The sequence below is a fragment of the Tiliqua scincoides genome, chromosome 1 (assembly GCF_035046505.1).
Source record: "Tiliqua scincoides isolate rTilSci1 chromosome 1, rTilSci1.hap2, whole genome shotgun sequence".
Classification (NCBI taxonomy): domain Eukaryota; kingdom Metazoa; phylum Chordata; class Lepidosauria; order Squamata; family Scincidae; genus Tiliqua; species Tiliqua scincoides.
Window position 1 is genome coordinate 149,314,810 of NC_089821.1, and position 23,089 is coordinate 149,337,898.

General features: G+C 44.5%; 1 protein-coding gene across 3 annotated transcripts in view; it reads left to right on the forward strand.

Moving 5' to 3' along the window:
• Positions 1-200: 200 nt before the first annotated feature.
• RANBP17 (RAN binding protein 17) overlaps positions 201-23,089 on the forward strand; it is a 211,682-nt gene continuing 188,793 nt past the window's right edge. For 2 of the 3 annotated variants that reach the window (XR_010794968.1, XM_066639168.1), the window contains exons 1-7: positions 201-234; positions 7,967-8,113; positions 9,528-9,618; positions 11,823-11,989; positions 17,204-17,269; positions 19,912-20,016; positions 21,045-21,210. Coding sequence is in view for 2 of the 3 variants with exons in the window: in XM_066639168.1 (XP_066495265.1) it covers positions 217-234; positions 7,967-8,113; positions 9,528-9,618; positions 11,823-11,989; positions 17,204-17,269; positions 19,912-20,016; positions 21,045-21,210 (760 nt within the window). In the remaining variant the exon portion in view is untranslated. Of the gene's footprint in view, positions 235-344; positions 400-7,966; positions 8,114-9,527; positions 9,619-11,822; positions 11,990-17,203; positions 17,270-19,911; positions 20,017-21,044; positions 21,211-23,089 lie in introns of those variants that run through there. The other variant, XM_066639178.1, reaches the window with a different exon arrangement.

Sequence of the window (23,089 nt, forward strand, 5' to 3'; positions counted from 1 at the left end):
GTCTGCGAGTGCTCTAACGGCTTTCTCAAAAATACGTTTAATGAGCCTCTGAAGCGTGTCTGGGTCTGAACGGGGGGAGGGGTGGCCCTGCCCGCCCCCAGCGCTCGCTCCCGCCCACCCGGCTCCTGCGGGGCCTGCCCTCCTCTCTCCGCCTCGCCCCGCCCCCGCCCCCTGCCTTCGGCACCGCAGCCTCCGCCTCCCCTCCCGCCGCGGAAGATGGCGCTGGGCGGCCAGGTCAGTCAGTCAGTCGGTCGGTCGGGGGGCGAGGCGTCGACCCCGGGGCTGGGCGGGGAAGGAGGGCGCCTGGCCGAGGTGGCGCTGCGCATCCTCGGGGGAGGCAGGAAGTGCGGGGCCCTCCATGGACCGTTGCGAAGGGGAAAGGGGGGCGCCTTCGTCCAGGTGGTGCTGGGGGGGGGGGGAGGCCGCGGCCAGGTGGTGCTGCTGCTGCTGGGAGGGGGCGCCTCGAGAGTGCTGTGTGTGGCGGGGCAGGTTTTGGCCCGCCCCCGAGAAAGCCCCTTGCTAAGGGCAGTGAGGGGCTTTCTTGGCCGTGCCCTGAGGCCGTGGCCAGGCGTGGATACTCCTGCAGCGGGCAGCCACGAAGGGGGCCGCTGGGCAGAGGAGGGGGAGCGAAGGCTGGCACAGTTGTGCAGGGGGCTGCGCTGTGGGTCACTGCGCCTTGGCTAGCTGGTGGCGTTGGCTCGCAGCCCAGTCCGAAGCGGCCCTGCTCAAAAGTCAGCCCTGTTCTGCTCAGTGGGGCTTGCTCCCAGGTAGGCGGGCATCGGATTGTGGCCATAGTCACCTGCTCCAGCTCCAGCTCACCTTACCCAGAAGATCAAACTGCACTTTCTTTCTTGGGTTAGCCAACCTGCTGCTGTGAGCAGTCTCAAAAACGTGTTTTGTTTTTCCCCAGAGCATAGATGGCTCTGTGGTTATTCTCCCTCACCTCCACCCTGGCCTGGAGTGGAGCATGACACTTTGGGACAAAGAACTTCGACTACTTCTACCTTCTTTAAAAACATGTGCGCACACCCGGGCAGTATTTTGTTTGAAAGGAGCAACTGGTGTCACTAAGGGCGCAAGCCTAACCCCTGACAGCATTGCCTTCCAGCACTGACCAAAGGGTAATGCAGCTCTGCGGTAAGGAAACAAAGCTTCCCTTACTTTGAGGAGGCCTCCGTGAGTGCCACCCAACTGCAGGATGCAGCACATGTCCCATTGGCACATAAGGGGTTAGGATTGTGCCCTAAGATAATTGCTTAGTGGAGGCGTAGCCACATTTAAGCACATTGCAAGGGTGGTTGAGGCAGATTGTCCACTATACTTGATGGATCCTGATGGTTTCCAGTTGTTCTGCTGATTTGATCAGCTGTGCCCATGAAACCCCCGCTAACTTCTTTGAATACAGCATTGGGTCTGTTGGTTGACACTATAGCACCTTGCATCGTCTTCCAGGTTTTATCTTCATTTAGCAGAGAGTTGAGGATCACAAGTGAATAAAATGGAATGCATTCCTGCTGAGGAAGATGAGCAATGTTGGGGTCCGTCTGCCTTGAACAGGGTCGCACTTGTCCTGAAAGCTGTGGTGGTATAATAATAAAAATAATAATTCATTATTATTCAGAATATTGGCTTGTCTCCAGGGATGACCAGTGGCAGATGTGCTGTAAGCCCTTTTGTCAACAGAGAGGGAGAAACTCTGGATTATGTTGCCCTTTTTGTCTACACAGTTATGAGCTCTCAGGAAACGGGATGAAAAGCTTAGTTCTGTAACAAGCTAGTATATGGGGCATTTCTAACTATTAGGTTCCTTTTTTGGGTGTGTATCATGTGATTATGGATTATGAACTTGTTGCGTAATTTTACTTACGTATTATAATGTGTATGCCAGTACAGTTCTCATCATCATTCAGAATATTTATATTCTAGTTTCCAATGAAACAGTACATAAAGTGATTTATATAGGAACAGGAACAAGAACATGCTTCCCTGTCCCAGATGAGCTCACAATTAAGAGGTTATACGAGGGAGACACCAGTGAACAGCCACTTTGAAGGACTTTTACAGCCCAATCCTATATAACTCCCTTTGCAGTGATGCAATGGGACCAATATGATTTTGAAAATCACGCAGGCATGTAGTGGCTTTCTTGGGGTAAGGGAACATTTGTTTCCCTGGGGTAAGCCCTAGCAGTCACGTGGGTCAAATTGAATGCGTGCCAGCTCTGTAGCTGGTGCAAGTCTGCGTTAACCCATGATGGCATAGCAGGCCAGGGAAGGGGGTTAGAGTTTGGCATGCACTGCTGTTGCTGAGCCTGCTCCCTTCACAGGCCTGATCTCCTCCCCACTCTGTCTCCCTCACACCCCTGCCCTGTTCCACACCCTCCCTACCTCCCTCCTAACCCCTGCACAAACTTATTGGCGGCAGCAGGTGTCCACTCCCTGTTATCGCACAGGTCCAGCCACTTGCTGCTTTTAGTGGCGGCCCAGCCATGCTTGCTGGCACTGTTGCGCTTGCGACAGCTGTAAAGCTGTTTATGCTGCCAGAACACTGTTGAGACAGTATACGTGGGGGATAGGATTGGGCTGTTATGCTGGGCTGAGTAGAGACAGTTACTCTCCCCTTCCTGCTAAATGTATGGGAACCACCTCTTTGAAAGAAGCCTCACTGCCCAATCAGCAGGGGGAACAGTGTAGGGGTGTTCCTAGATCTGGTGTTCAGGAGGTGGTGGTCAAGAGTGCATTCCACCACTTTGGGTTGTTGTGCTAGTTGTGCTGTTTGTCTAACCAGAAGATTATAAGTGTACAGCATGCCCTGGTAACTTCTTGACTATGGTAATACAGAGTACCATATGGTGTGCCAACCATGCCTCTTGTAGGAAACTTCAACTGATCTAGAAAGTGACAGCCCCTTTCTTATCTGGGACTGATTGCACGGAGCATATTACATCAAACTTGGCAGAGATCTGCTGGTTTCTGATTTGTTTCTGAAGCAAATTCAAAGTGATGGGTTTAACATATCAATTCTTGAGTAGTTGGGGCTTGGGGTATTTGAAGGAATTTTTCCCTCTTTTCTCTTCTTCTGAGATGTAGGGATGAAGCCTTGTTGTGGGTTCCACTGCTAAGGTAGCTAAATGAACATCTCCTAGGAACAGTGCCTTCTTCGTGGTAGTTCCTGCTTTTTATAGAGCTCTCAAATGAAATTCACTAGATCTGTACTCTTTGACTATTTAAGAAGAGTGGTTAGCACTTTTTCATTTGGCCTAGTCTTTTAAGGTGGTTGTAATATGCTCAATATCATCTCCAGGTTGGCTTTAGTTACCTAATTAGAATTGTTTTTATTGGATGCATTGCTTGACCCTTTTTGTTTGCTACTTTGAGAACTGCAGAGTTGAAAATCAGCTTCCTGATGATGATAAACTTTTTTTATGCCATTCAATTTTGGTGCAAGGTACATTTGTACATATGCATCTTAAGGTTTGGGTTTGCAGCAACAGTGTAACCGGTACAAAAAAAAAAGAGTAGATGCACTTGGGACATAAAATCAAAAGATGCACCTGTAGATTGATGGAATGTAGGCAACAACTTGGGAAATCAAATTCTTAGCCGGTGAATAGAGCAGTGGTTCCCAAACATTTTAGCATCGGGATCCACTTTCTCAAATGACATTGTATCTTCTAAGTCAGGGGTCGGCAACCTTAGACAAGCAAAGAGCCATTTGGACCCATTTTCCGGAAAAAAGAAAACCTTGGGAGCCACAAAACCCTTTTGACATCTAAAATGAAGATAATACTGCATATATAGTTTGCGCTCTCCTCTTATAGGTCCCAGTTATATAATACACTCCCCTCTTAGAGGTCCCACTAAAAATCAGGTCCAGACCCACAGTTGGAGAACAACAGTTTTAGATTGTGCACAGGTGAACTGCTTGTGAAGGATACTGTCATTCTTTACTGTCATTTACTTCTGTACTTCTGTAAATGCCTTTCCACACAATACTACCTCTGAACAAGACCACTTAGTACTACTTAACACTGTTCACAAAAGTGCTCCTGAACAAACAAGCTAAGAGTTCAAAACTGCATAAAATAAAAAGCATACTAACAGTGATTACTTCACAACCATGAGATATGCTTTGGTGCTACATATACAGTATGTTACACATACAGTATACAAACATATACAGAATACCATCTGGTGCAGGGGTCTCCAAACCCCTTTCAAGTTTCCAAGTGAAGGAAATGGAGCAGTGAGAGTGTGAGTGAGTGAGTGACGGGGTGCTGAGTGGGAAGTTTGAAGGCTGTAATCCTGTGCACACTTTCCTGGGAGCAAGCACAGTGGGACTTACTTCTGAGGAGACACGCACAGGATAGTGCTCTGAGCTTGGGAAGAGGAGAGAGCAGCTGCATTCAATTGCTTGCTTTTGCCTTTGATCCGTGGGGTCAGGGCTGCTTGTGGGAAGGGGGGATCATCAGGGTGTTCAATGGGACTTACTTCTGAGGAGCCACGCACAGGCTCGGGCTGCGGCTCCAGCAGGAGGGAACGTGTGGCGGCAGGGCGGGGGCTCGCTCCGCCAGTCGTTTGCACCCTCTCCAATGGGGCGTGTGGCGGCGGAGGCTCGCTCTCGGCGGAGGAGCTGCTCCGCCAGCCGTTCGCGCCCTCTCCTATGGGGCGCAGCCGCAGCCCGTATGCTCGGGCTGGTGAGTGGCGGCTGCGTCACGGGAGGGGCAAGCCCCTCCCCCGGGACGGGTTGGCCCCGCACAGAGCCGCAGCCAAAGGCTCAAAGAGCTGCTTGCGGCTCCAGAATGGCAGGTTGCCGACCCCAGTTCTGAGGCACGTTTACCTACTTGTGAGCAAATGCGCACATGTGACTCAGTTTCACTTTCCACAGGGCTCAGTGCATTTTCCTTGTCAGCATTCAGCTTGTCAGTTTCACAACCCACCAACAGGTTGGGACCCACCTACCATTTGGGAGACACTGACCTAGAGTATCTGTGTCAGTTCTTGCTATTTGCATTTTTTGTTTTTGTTTTGGATGTTTGTGGGGCTTCTGCTATTGTTAATGGAGTGAAAAGAAAAATATTTAGTGATAAACATACAGTATTTGAATGAAAATAACAACCCAGAATGTGGCAGGTGTGAGGAAGCAAAATCCATGCTAAAGGTCATTGGGAAAGGGGTCAAAAATAAGATTGTTAATATTATAATCCCCTTATATGCGGTAAATCTATGGTGCAGCTGCATTTGGAATGTTGTGTATAGTTCTGATTGCCATACCTCCAGAAGGATGTTGTTGAGCTGGAAAGGTGCAAAAGAGGACAAGCAAAAGGCTCAGAGGGCTGGAGTACCCTCCTTATGGGGAAAAGCTACAACATTTGCAGCTTTTTAGCTTGGGGAAAAAAAACCTGCTAAGGGAAGAAAGACATTATTTATAAAGTTATGCCTGATGTGGAGAGAGTGGACAGAGAGAAGTACTTTTCTTGCACAATATTAGAACCAAGGTTTATTCAATGAAACTGATTGGTAAGACAGAAATGCTACATAAGGAAACTGTGGAATTCATTGCCATAAGATGTGGTTGGTGGCCACTAGCTTAGATGGCTTTGAAAGGGAATGGCAGGAGAGAATCGTGTTTTTCTTTCCTGCTTGTGGGTGTTCCAGAGGCAGCTCCTGGGCCAATGTGTACTTTTGGTTGCATCCAACAGGGCTCTTTTCTGTTCTTACAAAATTAAGTAATGATCTTGGATATCTTAAATAGCAATAGAAAATTTTTATTTTTGGCTGTCTTTTACCAAATAAATACAAAAAATTTAAGATGGTGGGATATTTGGGACGTGGCAAGAATACAGTTTTATTGTACAGTGCTTTGTATATTTTGAAACGGAAAATACTGTAAATGTATCTCCATTTAATACAATTTAATCAAAATTTAATTTTGATTAAGTTATGTTTTTAATAATAAAACAAACACGAGTACATTTTTAATAATGTTACATTCACTTAGGGCTGCTTCACACATTCCAGCGGAAGATAGGTTCTTGCATTTTCCCCATGGGTTAACAGTGCCTTTTCTGTAATGTTTGAAAGGTGTTCTTAGGTCAAACACACAGTAAACATGTGCTGGGAGCTCCGGCAATCGCAACTCTGGAGTGTGTTTGTGTACTTGTGACTGACCTTCAGTCCTTTTAGAGAGAAAAAAATGTGGTGGATCTCTGCTAGAATTTTGGAGCCCTATCTTTTCTGCCCCATGTGAGTTTGCTCTTGCATTTGGCCATTACTTTCTGATTGGCGCATGTGAACCTGTGCAATCTGGCCAACCTTTCTTGGGGAAAATAACTAGACTGTGTATGACTGTTGCACTGAGTCATCCCATTCAGATAATCTCTGTAGTCAAAAGGACCATAATCCCTTTGTAAGTGTGAACCCCAAATTCCAATTTTTGGACAGATTTATTTACTTATTGAAAAACTTCTAAATGGCTTTTCTCTCATGAGATCCAAAGTAGTTCATGAAAATCACACTGAAACATTCCAAGCCCAACAAACTAAAAACAAAAGCAAGAGATCCAATCCAGTTCAAAGCAGTAATGCAGCAGCATAAGAAAACACATCATTCACATAGAATAAACAGCAGCTAGAGGATTGATTGGTTGAGTGGGGGCGGGTGGGCAGCAGGATTGCCATTTCTAGGAAGCTCTGTGATTTTTTTTGGGGGGGGGGGATCAGTTGCTGTAGCAGTGGTCAGCAACCAATGACTTGTGGACCAAATCTAGCCCCTGGATAACCACCTACTAGCTTACTATTGTCAAATAGTAATATCATTAGAGGAAATTTTGATCTGCCCACAGTTTAGTGAAACCACAGATATGGGCAAATGGCCCCCTACCCTCCAGAACCGAGAGAAGCTCCATTCCCCTTCCCTCTGGGGGTGGGGTCTTCTGAGTCCAGCAGAGCCTGTGCATGTCCGTGGGGCTTAGAATGACTCTTAGAGTTAAAAACACCTGACCAGGTTGTTGTTGTTGTTTTTTTTTTGAAAAACTGGGAAGTGATGTTTTTAATGCCTTATAAGGCATTGGGAGGCCCAGGGAAGCCCTCCGACTGCTGTAAATCAGTCAGCATATGTCACGAAAGGCACTCTGTCTGCCTATCACTTGGTGCGCTGCTGGCAACACTGGCAGGTAGGCCTGCGCCTTCCCACCTGTACTGTTGCCTGTTTCCCCCAATCACTGGAGGAGGTAAGATGATGGGGGAGGGTGATGGGGTGGTGGTGGGAGGGTGTAGATGGGTGGATCAGGTCCCCGGAGAGGGTGGAATTGGTAATGATAGTACTGCCAGTATCCTGACCTCCTTCCTGGACCTGATCCTGCAGCATGGGTCAGTGCAGACTTGCTCAGACCTCTGCAACCACCCCGCTCCACCTTAGGATGTGGCCATTTGGGGGTCACTGCATTGACGGGAGGTGAAGGGAATAGGATTGGCTTCCACTGTGCTGACTTGGACTTATTCCCAAGTTAATGTGCAGAGGATTGCAAGCTTTAGAGGCAAGGTGGAAACTAAAGTGGCAGAGATAAAAGGGGACACTGAGAATACGAATTCTCACTCTTTGCCTGTTTTCCTGTTTGGGTTGAAGAAAGCATTGCTGAATTAAATTGTCAAGGAACTTTAGTTGCTGGAGCATGATTATCTATTTCACAGCTGACAAATACTGCCTATTTTCTTTGCGCATATGTCACTTCAGGGCAGAGTACTTCTCCTGTGTGATAATGGAATGAATTATTTTTAAGAAGTGAGTGGGAGGAACTGAGCTCCAATTCCCCCTTCCCTTGCAGAGGCTTTAGAAATGCTTCATGGGCTGGAAAAATAAACTGCCTTTCATACCTCTGTATGTCAGTGTGTTTGAATAACTGTTAAGCATGTTAGGGAAGCCTGGATATGAATCATAATATTTGATTTTTTTTTTCACCCCTACAGAGTTTGGCAGAGTTAGAAGTCCTTTGTAAACACCTCTATGAGGGAACAGATCTAGCACAGCGAATACAAGCCGAAAAGGTGCTCTTGGAGCTTATTAGCAGTCCTGAATGTCTTAGCCAGTGTCAGCTTTTACTGGAACAAGGAACAGTAAGTGCTTGACAACTTTTTTATAATTCAAGTACACATCCATTATATTTATTTTAGCAAAAGCCCACATTGCAGTTCCTAGGGCTATTCACATGTAGTCAAATTTACCTTGATAATATATTTTTACTTACTTGTATATTCTTGGTCTTTCGTAACTGGTACTGTTAGAGAATGAATTTGCTTAAATTTGAAAGAAGATGTATCACACCCAACTTTTGGGATACCCCTAAAAGAAAGAGATGCTTTCTTCATTTTGAATTATTTTGTTGCAGGTTTGTGATATCAAAAGACATAAGCAAGAAACACCCATTTTGTCTAAACTATTTTCTAATAGGGTTGGATCTTACCATCTCCACTATCTTGTACATATTCTCATACAAGGCAGGGTGTGAACTGCACAGCTACTTCTTTCTCTATGAGTCATTTGGATTTCAATAAATTTGGGGCTATATACAGTACATATTACTATGTAAATCTTTAAGTCATAAAGCACATATTTTTTCTGCATATACTGCAAGATGTGAATGATGACCAATTTGCATATTTTTAGCTGTAATTTAATTGTATGAGCTCACCTACCTCACAGGGTTGTTGTGAAGACAAAAAGAGAGAAGTAACTATGTACACCACTCTGAGCTCTTTGGAAGAAGGACGATATAAAAATGTGGAATAAAAATAGTTTGGAGCTAACATAAAAGAGCTAAACTAGAGCTCTTCCGAATCTCCCACTAATTTTCCTCTCTGTTATATTCTAAGGCATGCCATGTACTGGGGAATGTTTTGCTCCCTGCTTGGTCCAAATATTCAAACTGAGAAGAAGAAATCTTGGAGCTGTGAAAAATGGTCAAGTAGAAACTAGGTGTAGTTATGAATCCAGTGTTGCATTTATTTCCTTGATGGGCTATAAGGAGAGAGCTATGTTATGGGATAATGCATTGTCTTAGAATTTGCAAGCTGGAGATACAGGTTGGCCCTCTGTATCTGCCGGTGTTCTGTTCCTGTGGGGGTCTGGTCCACTTGCGGATGATGAAGTCCGCGGATTTGGGCACCTGAAGTCCGCTCGAGGTGACCAGAGCTGTGCTCCAGTCGCATCCAAAGGACCTTCTTAGGGCCAGGTATGCCTTGTGTGACAAAATTTATTGTGGTATGTATTGGGAGGAAGAGCTGTTGTCCTTTTTCAGAGGAAGCACTTTCTTTTTTTGCTGGCACAATTAAATATTTGGGCTTGTTCTTTAAGTTATGTCAAAGCATGCAAGTCCAGCTACATTGGACAACTCGGTGATAACAAGGGGTTAAGAGGAGCGCTTCTTGTTGCAAGCTTATGTTTTCAGATTGCATCTAATAAGTTGATTTGTAGAGATGGTTTCTATTTATTATTATGTCAACGCTTGAATTGTGTGTATTTGTTTTCTAGACATCCTTTGCACAGCTTTTAGCGGCAACATGTCTCTCTAAACTTGTATGCAAAACCACCCCTTTACCTGTTCAACAAAGAATGGATATCAGTAAGTATTGCTTATTCCTTCCAATACTAAAATTGAATTTTTGCTAACAACTAAAATTTCATATGATCCTAGTGATCGGTCCAACCAGTTTACTTGTATCTTTCCTTTTCAAAATACAGTACCCAGATTATAAACTATATGTTATGTTAAGGTCATGATTGGCCTGATGTGCTTGTTTTTTATTTCTTAATTTCAGGGAGCCGATCTGGATTGGGGCTGTGGTATTGGGGAAGGGGGCATTGAACCAGATTGGGTTGGGATCCAGATTGGTCTCCCCTGCAGCTACGATCTGCCCTGGGATGGAAGCTCTCATTTATGCCAGTGGGTGTTTCCTGCATAAGGCAAATCACAGCTGTGGAAGGGGGAGTCCAAATTGGGACCATGTGGTTCACCAGAAAAGAAACTTGACGTGAAGCACTGAGAGTGTCTTCCTCTAATTGATGGGATCTCTGCACATTTCTGTTTAATATAAGGGCTTTTTAGCCTCAGTATTTCCTCATCTCAGTATTTCTATACAGCCAAGTAACTTGGTGCCAAGCAGTACTAGGGCTTATTGATTGATGAAGGTTTTTATGCGTAGTGAGTGTTGGGAAAAGTGAATATGGGCAGTTGAAGAAAAAAGGGAAATGTGGAAATGAAATAATGTTAGTCATTGAATATAAAACAAGATAAATGAGAAATAAAAAAGCAAAGCAGCAGGCTATCATAGCTAATTAGTCTTTAAATTATTTTTATTTAAAAAATTTCTACCCTGCTGCTCCCTTGCTGAAGCAGATGCCTAAGATGACTTGCAAAATTTTCTTTAAAACTACTATAAAAACTATTGGGGTCAGCAGATTCAGGGCTCAATCCTATCCAACTTTCCAACTGGAATGCAACCCCATGGTAAGGGAACACATGTTCCCATACCTTGACAAGGCACCAGTGACTGCCCCTCCACCACAGGATGCAGTGCCCACCCCAGTGGCACAACTGCACCAGCCCTGGAAAATTGGATAGGATTGGGCCCACTATTTCACAAGTTATCTAACTAGGAGTGAAACAAATTGTACCGTGTACAGAAAAGCAGATCCAAGATAATTTAATCCAAGGTCATTTTCAGTAAAATTTTGAAAGAGGCAGCTGATTTCAGCTGACAGCCAGGAGAGGCTAAGTAGATGCAGGATTTTCTAATTTTCTATAGCATCTTGTCTGCCAGGCAACACAGATTTGTAAACACGTAACCATATACGTATACCATGATACGTTTACCATTTGTAAACGTGATAACATATACACCTTTTTCATGCAAAACACTCCATACATATACTCTTTGAGGAGATGGGAGCAAAGCCCTACCTACTTGCCCCTTGCTTGATTTGTAAGCCTTGCCCTTGAACATCATGTATTGGGCTGAAGGTCTGAAAAGTCCACTTGGGTGCATTCAGCTATATCTACATAAAGCCTCCTTGTAGGTGAAGCTCCAGATCACACAGCATTTCAGGTTCTGTGGAGTGTCTACATTCATATAGTTAGAGGTGTTTGAAAATGGTGTTATTTATTTTACTCAGAAGTAATCTAATTGTGTTCAGTAAGAATTGGGCTGTAATCCCATCCTATTCATTGGAAACAAACACCTCTCTCTATAGTTGTACGTGTAAGTGCATTTTTAGAACTTTGAGAATGAAAGATTAGGTGGGGTGGGGGAGCAGGACTAGCAGATATATTGACATTATGATTGGGGCTGGTGGGTCCCTCCTTTATCCTTGCCCTATGCATTGAGTGAAAATCGGGAAGAGAAGGTATGAATAAGAAGACAGACAACAACAGGTAATGGGGTCTGGGAAGCTGAACCAGACTGTGGTTTTGGTATAGCTGTTATGGCACTAATCTGGTCAATATGACACCATAGTACTTAACTATAGTTTTCAACTGTTCTTAACATATGTCTGTCACAGTTAGCTGCAGTGTTATTGCTGAGGGAGCGCCATCCAAAAAGAATGAATAATACCCCAGTCCAAAAATACTCTTTTGGCATTCATATAACAGCAGCTCCATTTGCATTTGGAGCATTGAGTTACTGATATACTACTACAGAGTCCTGGCAAAAGCTGGCCCCCTGTGGATGTGTTCAGTGTATTTCACGATGGCAGCGTAGATTAAAAAATGTTTGATTGAATTTAGAATAAAATCATTTTGATTTAATTTTTGGTATTTTGGTACAGGAAACTACATATTGAACTATGTAGCATCTCGTCCAAAACTGGCCCCTTTTGTGATTCAGGCACTTGTTCAAGTAATTGCTAAGATCACGAAATTGGGTTGGTTTGATGTTCAAAAAGACCAACTCATCTTTAGAGATATTCTTGCTGATGTTAAGAAGTTTTTACAGGTAAGAAAACTAAGTTTTGATTGCATGTCAAAACTTTTTTGCATTGAATGGTGGAGGAATTCTTACTGATTGCCGTATATTTCGTCTGAAAAAGACATGAAATGGAAAAATGCAATTCAGTCTTCTGCAAATGGTCTATTAGGGGCTGCTTGAAATCCATGTATGTGTGTGTGGGGGGGATTTACTAACTTGATTTATATACATTTCTGCCAAAGCATTCAAAGTTCTGGTTCAGATCTCATCTTTGCCCTGCTTTAGCGTTGGGTGAACCAGCTGGTCTCAGCTCCCTAGCTCTGATAATAATACCCCACCAGTTTGTGTAACGCTTTGCCTGTTCCTTCAAGGCACGGGGGAAGGGGAGGGAGGCATTGACATGATCTCCAGGATTGCGTCGCTAAGGGGGGGCGAAGGGGGTGCTTTGCACTTCAAGAAGGCAGGGCTGCAGCAGGCTGCAGGAGGTGCGGGGAGCCCTGTGCAGCCCTGCACAGCGCTCCCCAAGGCTTGGAACGTTCACTAAAAGCGGGTGCAAAGCACCTCCTGCAAAATGGAAGTACTTTGCGTCCGCTTTTAGCGAACGTTCTAAGCCTCGGGGAGTGCTGCGCAGGGCTCCCCGCACCTCCTGCAGCCTGCTGCAGCCCTGCCTACATAATGTGAGGGTAAAGCCCCTCCCCCACAAGAACTTACTGAGGGAGTAAAGCTCCCTCAAAGTTTGAGAACCTCTGCTTTAGAGGCTTGTTATAAGGATAATGAAATTGACAGCCCAGTTCTATCCTGGGATGGCCTAGAACGTTGTGGCACTGGCGCAGCCTCTGTTGTGTGCTGTGGGCCAGCCAGGGACCAGGTATCGATGGAGAGGTAACAGAGTTTTTTTTACTTACCTACTGCACCATCTCATTGTCCTTAATGGGACTACTCAGATCTGCCCCAGCTTTTTGGCTGGTGTAAATCTAAGTGGGTCCAGAGGGGTGTGTCCAGGCTGGTCCAGAGGCATAGGTTATTGGCAGCTCTATTGTTGCTGCTATCTGCCCCAACCCACCTTGACATGGTCCTAGCCAGCCCCAATCCCTACTGCAATCTCCCCAGAATGTGCCACCCCAACTCAAAGCTTTTCCCCTCCTTCCCATGGAATGGTTTGGGTCCTGCTGTTGCTTTTTACATTAAAAAAATGTAATGCATTTGCATTAGAAAAAAAATCAAGTATGCAGGAACCAATCACACAAAAGGTATCATCTCGCCCTGCCCTTAGACAAACCAGTAGTATTACCCCATATAAATGAGGGGAGGGCCAGTATTTTTACAGGTTGGAGGAGGAAACTGAGACTGTGAGAATGTTGCTTGCATGAGGCCACCCAATGTGTTTATGGCTGAGCAGAGACTTGAGCTAATTCTAGTTGTACAAATATCTGCTGTTAAATGCCATTATATGCTGTTTCTATTTTTGCATTAGGGGAGAAATGGGCCCTGATAATCTGTTACAGTTAATGCACTTTAAAATCACTAGGAAAGCACAGTAAAAAAAACAACTCAGCCTTGTGTTTTATTAAAAACAAATACGAAAAGAATGCCCTGGCTTTTTTGCAGTTATTTTTATTAATATAATTTGATTTTACATTTATTATTAAAATGTTTGCAGTGTGAATTTGCATTAGTTAATTCATTAATAATAGAGATTCGCGTTCAAAACTTTGTTGCTTAAGATACTTCTTTTCTCTGAATTATACTCCTGAGGGAGAGAAAATAAAGCTATATTTTTAACAGTGGGCTGAATTTACCATTCAAATGGAGAGATGTTGGTCAATAGTAAATGTCAGGCTTGAGCATGTGCACTTAGATCATCATTAAATTTAAAAAAAATCCTATCTTAAATTAGAAAACATAAGTTTTGCTCACTGCAGCAGCGACTCTGCCAGCAGTTCCTGAATACAGCAATATGGAGCTATAGCAGCAGTTTTCAACCGCTGTGCCGAGGCATACTAGTGTCCCGCGAGGCAGCCTCAGGTATGCTGTGGGGCCAGAGGACTTGGGCCAGAGGACTTAGGCAGCAGGCACCAGCCACCAGCCACGGGCGAAGCGGCTGCTTTGCATCTCCTGCTGCTGAGCAAGAGGAAGGTTGCAACCCAATTCTCATTTACCTGGAAGTAAGCCCTGTTGACTATTATGGGGCTTACTTCTGAGTAGACACACCTAGGATTGGGTATCAAGTCCCTTGTCTGCCCTGCGTGCTTATTGGGCAGCGAGAGAAGCCTGGAGGAGGTCTGGGCAGAGTGAGAATAAGGGAGCCAGGGGCAGGCAAGCAGGCAGGAAGCCAGTGAGTCTGCTGAGGCCACCAGCCTAAGAATGGGCTGGCTGAGGGTCCTTCTAAGTCCCTTTTCCTTGCCACAGTTGCTTGAAGCTCCCCAAAGCGACCCTCCCTGCCTTGCCTTTGCCTTTCAGAGGAGGGATGTTGGGCCACAATCCTTTCTGCACTTTCCTGGGAGGAAACCGCATTGACTGTAATGGGACTTACTTCTGAGCAGACATGCCTGGGCTGGGCTCTCAGGTTTCTCTCCTAGCCCCACTTTCCTAGGAGTAGCCCCATTGACTATAATCGGACTTACTTCTGAGTAGACGTGCCTAGGATTGGGCTTTCTGAAATACAGGAGCAGGCAATTGGCGGGAGGGGGGTGGGAGAGAATGTGAGGCAATTGATTCTGGACCTCTGGAAGGTGAGGGGAGGGACAGTAGGAGAGGTACTAACTGCAGTTATGAGATAAGGGGGAAATGTGCCTGTGGGAGGGGGTGGGGTGGGGTGGGGGAGAGGAGGAGAGAGAAGTGCCGATTGCCTGCTCCTATATTGCAGAAAAAAGAGTGCAACCAAAAGCCCAATCCTAGGCATGTCTACTCAGAAGTAAGTCCCATAGGCACATTCCCCCATCCCCCCTGGTCTTTGGCTGCAATCCTAACCACACTTTCCTGAGAGTAAGCCCCACTGAACAAAATAGGACTTACTTCTGAGTAGACCTGGTTAGGATTGTGCCCTTTGTCATGTAATGATTTAATTGTATTAATCATATTGATTAAAAATTAATTGTAATATAGTAATTTAATGTAAGTAGAAAACTGGGAGTGTGCCTTGACAATTTTAGTGCCTTGACAAGTACGGCTTGTGTTGATTCTCTGGGATCTTGGAGAATCCCAATCAGTCCAAGTAGACAGTTCTGGGTTAAATGGACAAATGGTCTGGGTCAGTATAAGGCAGCTGCCTTATGTTCCTAATAAGACTAATAGGGACTCCTTGATGGCATGTCCTGTGCTCCAGTTGGGGAAAAGGTTTCTGGCATACCCAGTGGACAAAGAGCTCACTAACATCATGGTCGCTCAGCAGTAGAGCCCAAGCTGAGACGAAGTGCAGGATGACAGGGAAACATGGCTATATGACCAAAATGGCAGAGATGCTTCTTATTTTGCCTGGAAGCTTGACATGTGTTGGTGGTGCAACTCGTGTCAAGCTTGTAGGTGGCTTTTCATAAGGTACCCAGGCACCCATCAGAGAGGAACAGCCTTGGCGCCCTTCAGCAGTCTAGAAAGAGTGGATTTTAACTCTTTGACTGAGGCTGGAATTGGGTCAGGCTAGCTATTCTCACCTGCCACAAGGAGAGAAAATCACCCTTCCTCTGCACATGCATGTACTCATTTTTGTCCCTCCCCCAAGCACATTTATTATTGTTATTGTTATTAACAGTATTTATATACTGCTTTTCAACAAAAGTTCACAAAGCGGTTTACAGAGAAAAATCAAATAACTAATGGCTCCCTGTCCCAAAAGGGCTCACAATCTAAAAGATGCAAAACACCAGCAGACAGCCACTAGAAAAGACACTGCTGGGGACATTTGCTGTCTGTGTCGCTTGCAAGTGCAGTGGGTGAGGGGATCTTTCCCCATATTTTTCCTATGAAATTCAGAGGTCCATTTCTGCACATGGTAACAGCCTTTGTCTGTAGTGAATTGGTGCATTGAAGGTTGGGCAGTCAGGGCACTGGCCTAGGGCCTGCACTCATTAGAGACCTCACCTAATCAGACTAGTCCCAAGTCCTCAGCATCAGTGGCAGTTTTAGATCAGGTGGTGAGTGACGGACACTATGGAGGACCTTGTACAGTGGCTCACATACAAAAGGCTAGTTTTTAAAAAATTAGATAGTCCTTTTGATTTTTCTTAAACTATTAACAATCTAGATTCCTTCCCTTTTAGAAAGAATTTTTAAAAAATTTCTTCCTACTTTATGTAGGAGATGGATAAATATTGGATATATTCTCATCCAACGGCAGTACTGACACATTGCACACATGGGATGAGCGCCCCCCTCACTGCACATCCCCCCCTTGCTCACGATGATGAGCAGTGGAGCCTGGGGTCAGTGGTACCTGGTGTGTAGGTATGAAGTGGGTCATTTCAAAGTAAGTTGCATTGACACTACTGTGTCACCGCCAACTGCTTTTGTAGTGCCCCAATTTTGAGCCTTTTGGAAGCAGGGACGGTGGGAGGGCCCTCCAAATGCAAAGCTCCATTCACCACTCTAGTTCTTGTTGCTGACTGTGAGGCAAGGGCTGAAGACATGGGTGGTGATGATGCTGCCTACTTGGTCATGTTGTGTTGCCTCCCCAGAGCACTGCACTTTGACCACATGGGCCTTGCAATGCCCTTGACCTCATCTATCAATGTGTTAAAAAAGAAGCAGTTATTATGCATGATAGTTACATTCCCACAAGGTTTTTGCTCCAATCCTCTTAAGTCTTGAGCAGTTCTCCCCTCCTCCCCCCCATGTGTTCAGGACTTTTCCCCATTGGAGTAGGTTGGGGTACAGAGGTGTAATTTCTGCCATCTTTTTAACTGAAATTCTCTTACCTGTGTATTCATTTTTATTGATGTATTTCTGTACCTCTGTGTTCCCATTTGTTTTTCCTCCAAATTAAAAGTTGTATATACTGGAAGTTGTTTTGATGAAGTTCAGCCAATCATGTTTCATGATTGCATTTGTTTGGGAGTTGCTGTTTTTCAATCAGAAGGATAAAGGGAGTAAAACATTTTAGAGAAATACGTGTTTTTCTTCATGTATTTTTACACTGGGAACTGGAAAACTTATTTCTTGGGCTGTAAAATGGAGATTAGGACATTTCAAAGGTATCTGAAATGTTCATGCTGGAAAATTTCACACTTCTGTTTATATGCACTTCAGGGGACTGTGGATCACTGCGTAATAGGAGTGATGATTCTTTCAGAATTGACTCAGGAAATGAACTTCGTAAGTACATCTCTCTCCTCTTATTTTATAATTGTCAGAGAGCCTTGTGAAGAGAAGGTCTGTGGGTTGGGAATCTATGTTGTAAAAAGTCTTTTTACAACATAGGTATTAAGGCCTAAGAGAACAAGACATGCTGATGTGTGGAATGACACCTCAAAATCGATTGTATCAATTTTTAGTGAGCGAAATTTTTTTTATAATTTCTAGAATTAGGTATAATCTGAGAAAGACAAGAAAAACTCAGTTTGCCCTTTGTGTTGGTTTGCTGTACTCTTGGATAATTTATTCAGAACTTTCTGTTTCCATTCAATACTGACTAGGAAGGAGATTTTTCAAGAGGCTGTGGAAGTTGCTAGGACATTGCCACAAATCTTACAGCCAGTGTAGTGATTAGCAAAATCAAATGGTGAAGTTTTTCCTGAACTGTGCCACTTGATGCTGTAGGTGTGGAGGTGTGTCATATTTGAATGTACCAGCATGCAAAGATTCCTTGCATATACAAAAATAGCTTGGAGGGGAAAAAGCACAAAAAGTGCCTTTCCACCCATTTTACGAATATCTATAATAATATATATTATGTATTGTAAGGGTTTTTTAATATTACAAGAAAAAACTCCTGTTTGAGAAGGTACAGAGAGAAGGCAACCTGACCAAGGGGAGTAGCATCTAGTGGCTGGCATTCTCATACCCTTTACAGTTCTCGGCTTTCCCTTTTTACTGGATCAGAAGCTGAGTGGGGGAGGAAGATGTTAATGTATTTCTATCCACTGTCACCATCCCAGGCTTTGAGATCAGGCGGGGGGGCCTGTCTGGAGGAACCCCAGTGGTGCCTGTAAGTGATCAGATGCCAGAACACTGAAATGGCAGTGGTGCCTGTGAATGATCAGATGTGACAATGCACTTCATTACCTATAAACATGGCTTAGGTAGACAAGGAATCAAAATGTAGCAAATCTATTAAAAATCCAAAAAAAAAAAGGAATCACCGTATATGCCTGTGTATAAGTCAAAAATTTATGCCTCAAAGGTGATCCTGAAAACATGGGTTGACTTATACCCAGGTCAATGTGGTGAATGAAATTTCTAAGAGCAGCTGTTTGGTAAGGTGGGAGTGAGCTGAGAAGCAGGACGGGGTGGGGGGGAGGAAAAAAGGAGCAGTTTTACTTACCAGTAATTGTTCTGAGAAAGCAATAGAAAGAAAACAAAAATTAGGCATTTTAGCTTCTTTTCCAAACAGAAAGAGAAGTGAAGGCACTTATGGGAATTGTAGTTCATATGAGGACTGCTGCTATGGAAGTGCAGCACTGTACTCCTCACAGAGCCTACACCTCCCATAAGCACCTTCATCTCCCTTATGGTTTGGAGAAAAATGTAAAATGGCTCCTTTTTTCCTTTTTGGCTTTTTGCTGCTGCTTCAGAACAATTCCTGGTAAATTGTTTTCAAAGAATTCCACACACTCTCAATTTTAACCCCCCCCCAACTTATCCAAGGGTCATAGAAAATTCCATGATTTTTGACTCAAAACCTGCCCTCAACTTATCTGTAAGATCAGCTTATACCGTGTATCTACAATAAACAAAATGTGAAGATGGGGAGGGATAGAAGCAAACAGGTTGATGGAAAATGCCTGAACTTGGCTGAATGTGAAGTGTGACCAAGCTGGAAACAATAACTAGTAATGCCCAGTAGAGGGAGCTGGAATGCACATAAACCCCCAAAACCTAGGGAAACCGGCGATATTTGCAATTTGACTTGCAGTGAAAAGAGCAAACAAGACTAATTCCTAAATGTGTCCAGCTAGAAATACAGTTGCTATTGCTAGCTACTTAACATTGCTCCAGGAATCTTGGTCCCTGCACTTAACTGGAGAGTGTGCCTTCCTCAGATCAATATTAGATTTCATGGCAAACCTGGCAGAACCACATCTGAGCATCCCTATGCGGTTTGATGATGTCATACCTGATTAGAGGAATGGAGTTCACCTGACCTTTCCATCCATCCCCTTTATGTAGATACTGGTTTGGCTGCCAAATCGCTAGACACGTGCTAATCTCAGTAGGAGGTTAGCTAGTCCAGTTAGGGGGAATCTCAAATCCACGAGAGCACATGGCTGTGAGGAATGATGTTTTAAGCAAAAGGCAAAGACTGCTACACGAACATATCCCAACAGTTTTTGAAATGAGTTCTATCAAAGTAGGGCTCTTCACTTCCAGATCAGTGCATTCTGGGTTGTGTTGTCATTGTCATATTGTGAGACATGCTGGGAACTGTGTGCATGTAGTCAGAGGATTGTAAGGTATAGAGTTGGCGTGTCTGAAGGACTGGTCTCCTGGATGACTATCTGTGCTAGAGCTTTGTTGGCTTGTGCATCTTTTCTGAGAACATCTGCCCATTTTAGGCCAATATGGATGATGCATGAACATTAGTGTGAACTCTAGACATAACTAATATTCACATGTCTGTTGCCAGTTTGGCAGTACATAGGGTAGAGAGAATGGTAAGAACATATATAGGCGAGAAGGAACCTAAAAAAATTAGTAGACAAACTGCAATAGCAGGGTCTTTTAACTCACATGCAAAAAAATGCTTTAACAAATTTAAATGAAGACCCATTATCTTTGAGGCTTGTTTTTCTTTTAAGGTTGATTATTCTAGACCATCATCCAAGCATCGTAAAATAGCTACCTCATTCCGTGATACCACCTTAAAAGAAATTTTGATGCTGGCATGTTCGCTACTGAAAGAGGTAGGCAAAAACTCCTGTATTGTTGTGACCTGATGTTGCTGATGTAAAGTACATAGTTGCAAGCCCCCAGTATTGTCATACGATGTGTTGATTTCCATATTTAGACTGTGGCCCACATATCACTTGGAGAACTTGCATTTAGCTATAACGAATATGAATGAGTTGGTTTAAATTTATGTGTGGTGGTTTATGGCTTGGATATGTAGGGTAGGTGCAATTTGGCATGATTCTTGTACTTTATGCAAGTCACTTCTGTTCCTAGTTCTGTTTCTGAACCTCATCTTCAAGAGTTTCTCAGTATTTAGACTGCATTCTTATACAGGTGTCCCCCGGTATCTGCAATAGATTTGTTCCTGGCCCCTTCACAGATGTCGGAAACTGTGGATAAGGGGGGATACCGGGATTTCTGTGGATACTGTGGATCTCTGCCTCTCTGTGCCCCATAACCTTTGTTTATGTGAATTACATTCCCTTGAAGTGATAAGGTCTCTTACTTGAACAAAAGCTATAAGCAAAAAGCTTATAGCCACATCAGCAGGCAAGTAGCCTGCAGCCTAGAAGGAAGACTAAGAGCAACAGGATGCAGCAAAACAGGAAGTGAATGTTTTAGGCTGCTTTGCCTACTTGTCTGGCTATAAACTTTTTTCTTTAGCATTTGTTCAGGCAAGAGACCTTATCACTTCACATGAATGTAATTCACATAAACAAAGGTAATGGGCTATGGGGAACAGTGGATATTGGATCCATGAATACCAGGGGGTACCTATATACATTTTCCTGGGAGTAAGCCCCATTGAAAACAGTGGGACTTCTGAGTAGACATGCATAGAATTGTACTGTTATTATTTATTCAATTTGTATTCTGCCTTTGTCCCTGTAGGGCACCCAAGGCACACAACTGTTAACCAGTTGTTCATAAAAATGAGTTACTGAAACATTTGTGTTATTTTCTGAATAACAGCAGAGAAGTTCTTTGTTTCTTGTTCAGATTGTGTGTAAGTTATACACTTCATTTTTTTTTGCTATAGATCTTGGCAAAACCATTAAGTCTTCAAGATCAACAACAACAAAATCTAGCAATGCACCTTTTGAAACTTGTCCTCAATTGTCTTAACTATGACTTCATTGGCAGTTCAGCAGATGAATCTGCAGATGATCTGTGCACTGTACAGATTCCAGCAAACTGGAGATCAAGTAAGAGATTTATGGGTGCTAATACCTTAAGTCAGTGGTATTCAAACTGGGGCGTCGCGACGCCCCAGCCTAAGGGTCCTGGTCCCTTTCCCCCTAAGGAGCTGGGGCAGCCAGGAGGCAGGGAGGAGGCGGCGGCGCGATCCCCAGGATCTAGCTGCTCAGGGGGGCTGCAGGGGCTTGGTGCACTTGCCCAAACCCCCTGCAGTCCCCTGGGGGTGTGGGGAGCCCTGCGCGACCTTCGGCAGGGCTCCCTGGGTCAGGGAAGGTGACAGCGAAGTGATTGTGCCCTGCTCCGCTAAACCGGAAGCAGTGCACAATCGCTCCATGTTCCCTTTTGACTGGGCTGCAGGGACTGGGGTGCACCCTCTAGTCCCTGCAGCAGCCGTCCCTGGCTGCGGGGAGCCAGGCACGAGCGCCCGCAGGCCTCCCTGGGTCAGGGAAAGTGAGAGTGGGGCAATCGCGCTCCTTCAGGTTTAGCGGAGCGGGGCACGATTGCTCCGCTGTCACCTTCCCTGATCTGGGGAGCCCTGCTGAAGGTTGCGCAGGGCTCCCCGCATCCCTGGGGGGCTGCAGGGGGCTTGGGAAAGTGCACCAAGCCCCTGCAGCCCCCCTGAGTGGTGCGATCCCCCACCCCCGCAAAGACTTACTGTGGGATTCAAACTCCCTGCAAGTTTGAAAACCACAGCCTAAAGTATTCTATGTGGTACCTGCAATGTGTGTTTGTAGTTGACTATCTGATATCCTTGTTGTGTGTGTGTTAAGGCACGTTAGATATTGGCCTTTTCACTGGCAAAATGGTTATGATATGGGCTGAGAGAAGCAACTGTCAGGAAGCAGAACTTTCCCATCTTTGGCATCTCATGGCAACTTGTCTCAAAATTTAATGACCAGTACAAACGCAGCAGCTTTGGACAGAGCTCAGCTCTTTGAATGTTTAGAGTGATCCATGCACTCAATATTTAATGTGCGAGACCATCCTTCTTTTTGCACACGTGCAGTTGTGATATACCTCTGTTATGGAATACCTCTGTTATTGTGATGCTTTTATATAGCTTTATATTTGTTGACTGCCTTGAGACTGTTCTGAATGAGAAAGTGGCATATCAGTAGAAATACATGAAGCTTCAGTGTGGTATGCACTAAAATGATGTTATATTGGGCTGTTGTTTTTCTTTACCATCTTTATGTTGTAACACAGAGTTAAGGTTGCCCTGCTAGCCCTCGAATTTCTGTTTGCTTTTGAAGTGCTAGATATTAGTAGCGCAGATGGAGATTAACAGTGCTGTGGAAATGCATGCAATTAGTAATATAATGCACACTGTAACAATCATGTGTGACATTTCTTTTCCTCTTCTCTCATTCTTCCCCCCCCCCAGTGTTTTCTCCTGCTTTTCTCTGCCCCTCCCTTTGTGAAACCAAACCCTATTAGGATGTCCCCAAAATTCTCATATAGTTGTAGGAAACTGCCTTATATTGAGTTGGACCACTGTTTCATGTTGCTTAGTACCATTGACACTGACTAGTAGCAGCTCTCCAGGGTTTCAGACAGGAATTTTTCTCTAACCTGCCTGATTCTACCTGGCATCTTTTGCATTCAGTGTATGTGCTCTACCACTGAGCTGCAGCTTCATTCCATTCTTCTTGGGAAGCACCCATCCATGTTCCTCCCAGTCTTTTCCTTATCTAAAAAGAGTGCTCTCTTTAAGGTATTAATTCTAAGGAGCTCAGGGTGGCATACATATTTCTCTTCCCTCTGCCCCCTTCCTATCCTCACAATAACTCTATGAGGTTAGTTATATTGAGAGAGGGTGACTGGTTGAGGGATTCCCAGTGAACATGATTGACGGAATCTGAACCTGAGTGTCCCCAGCTCTTGATC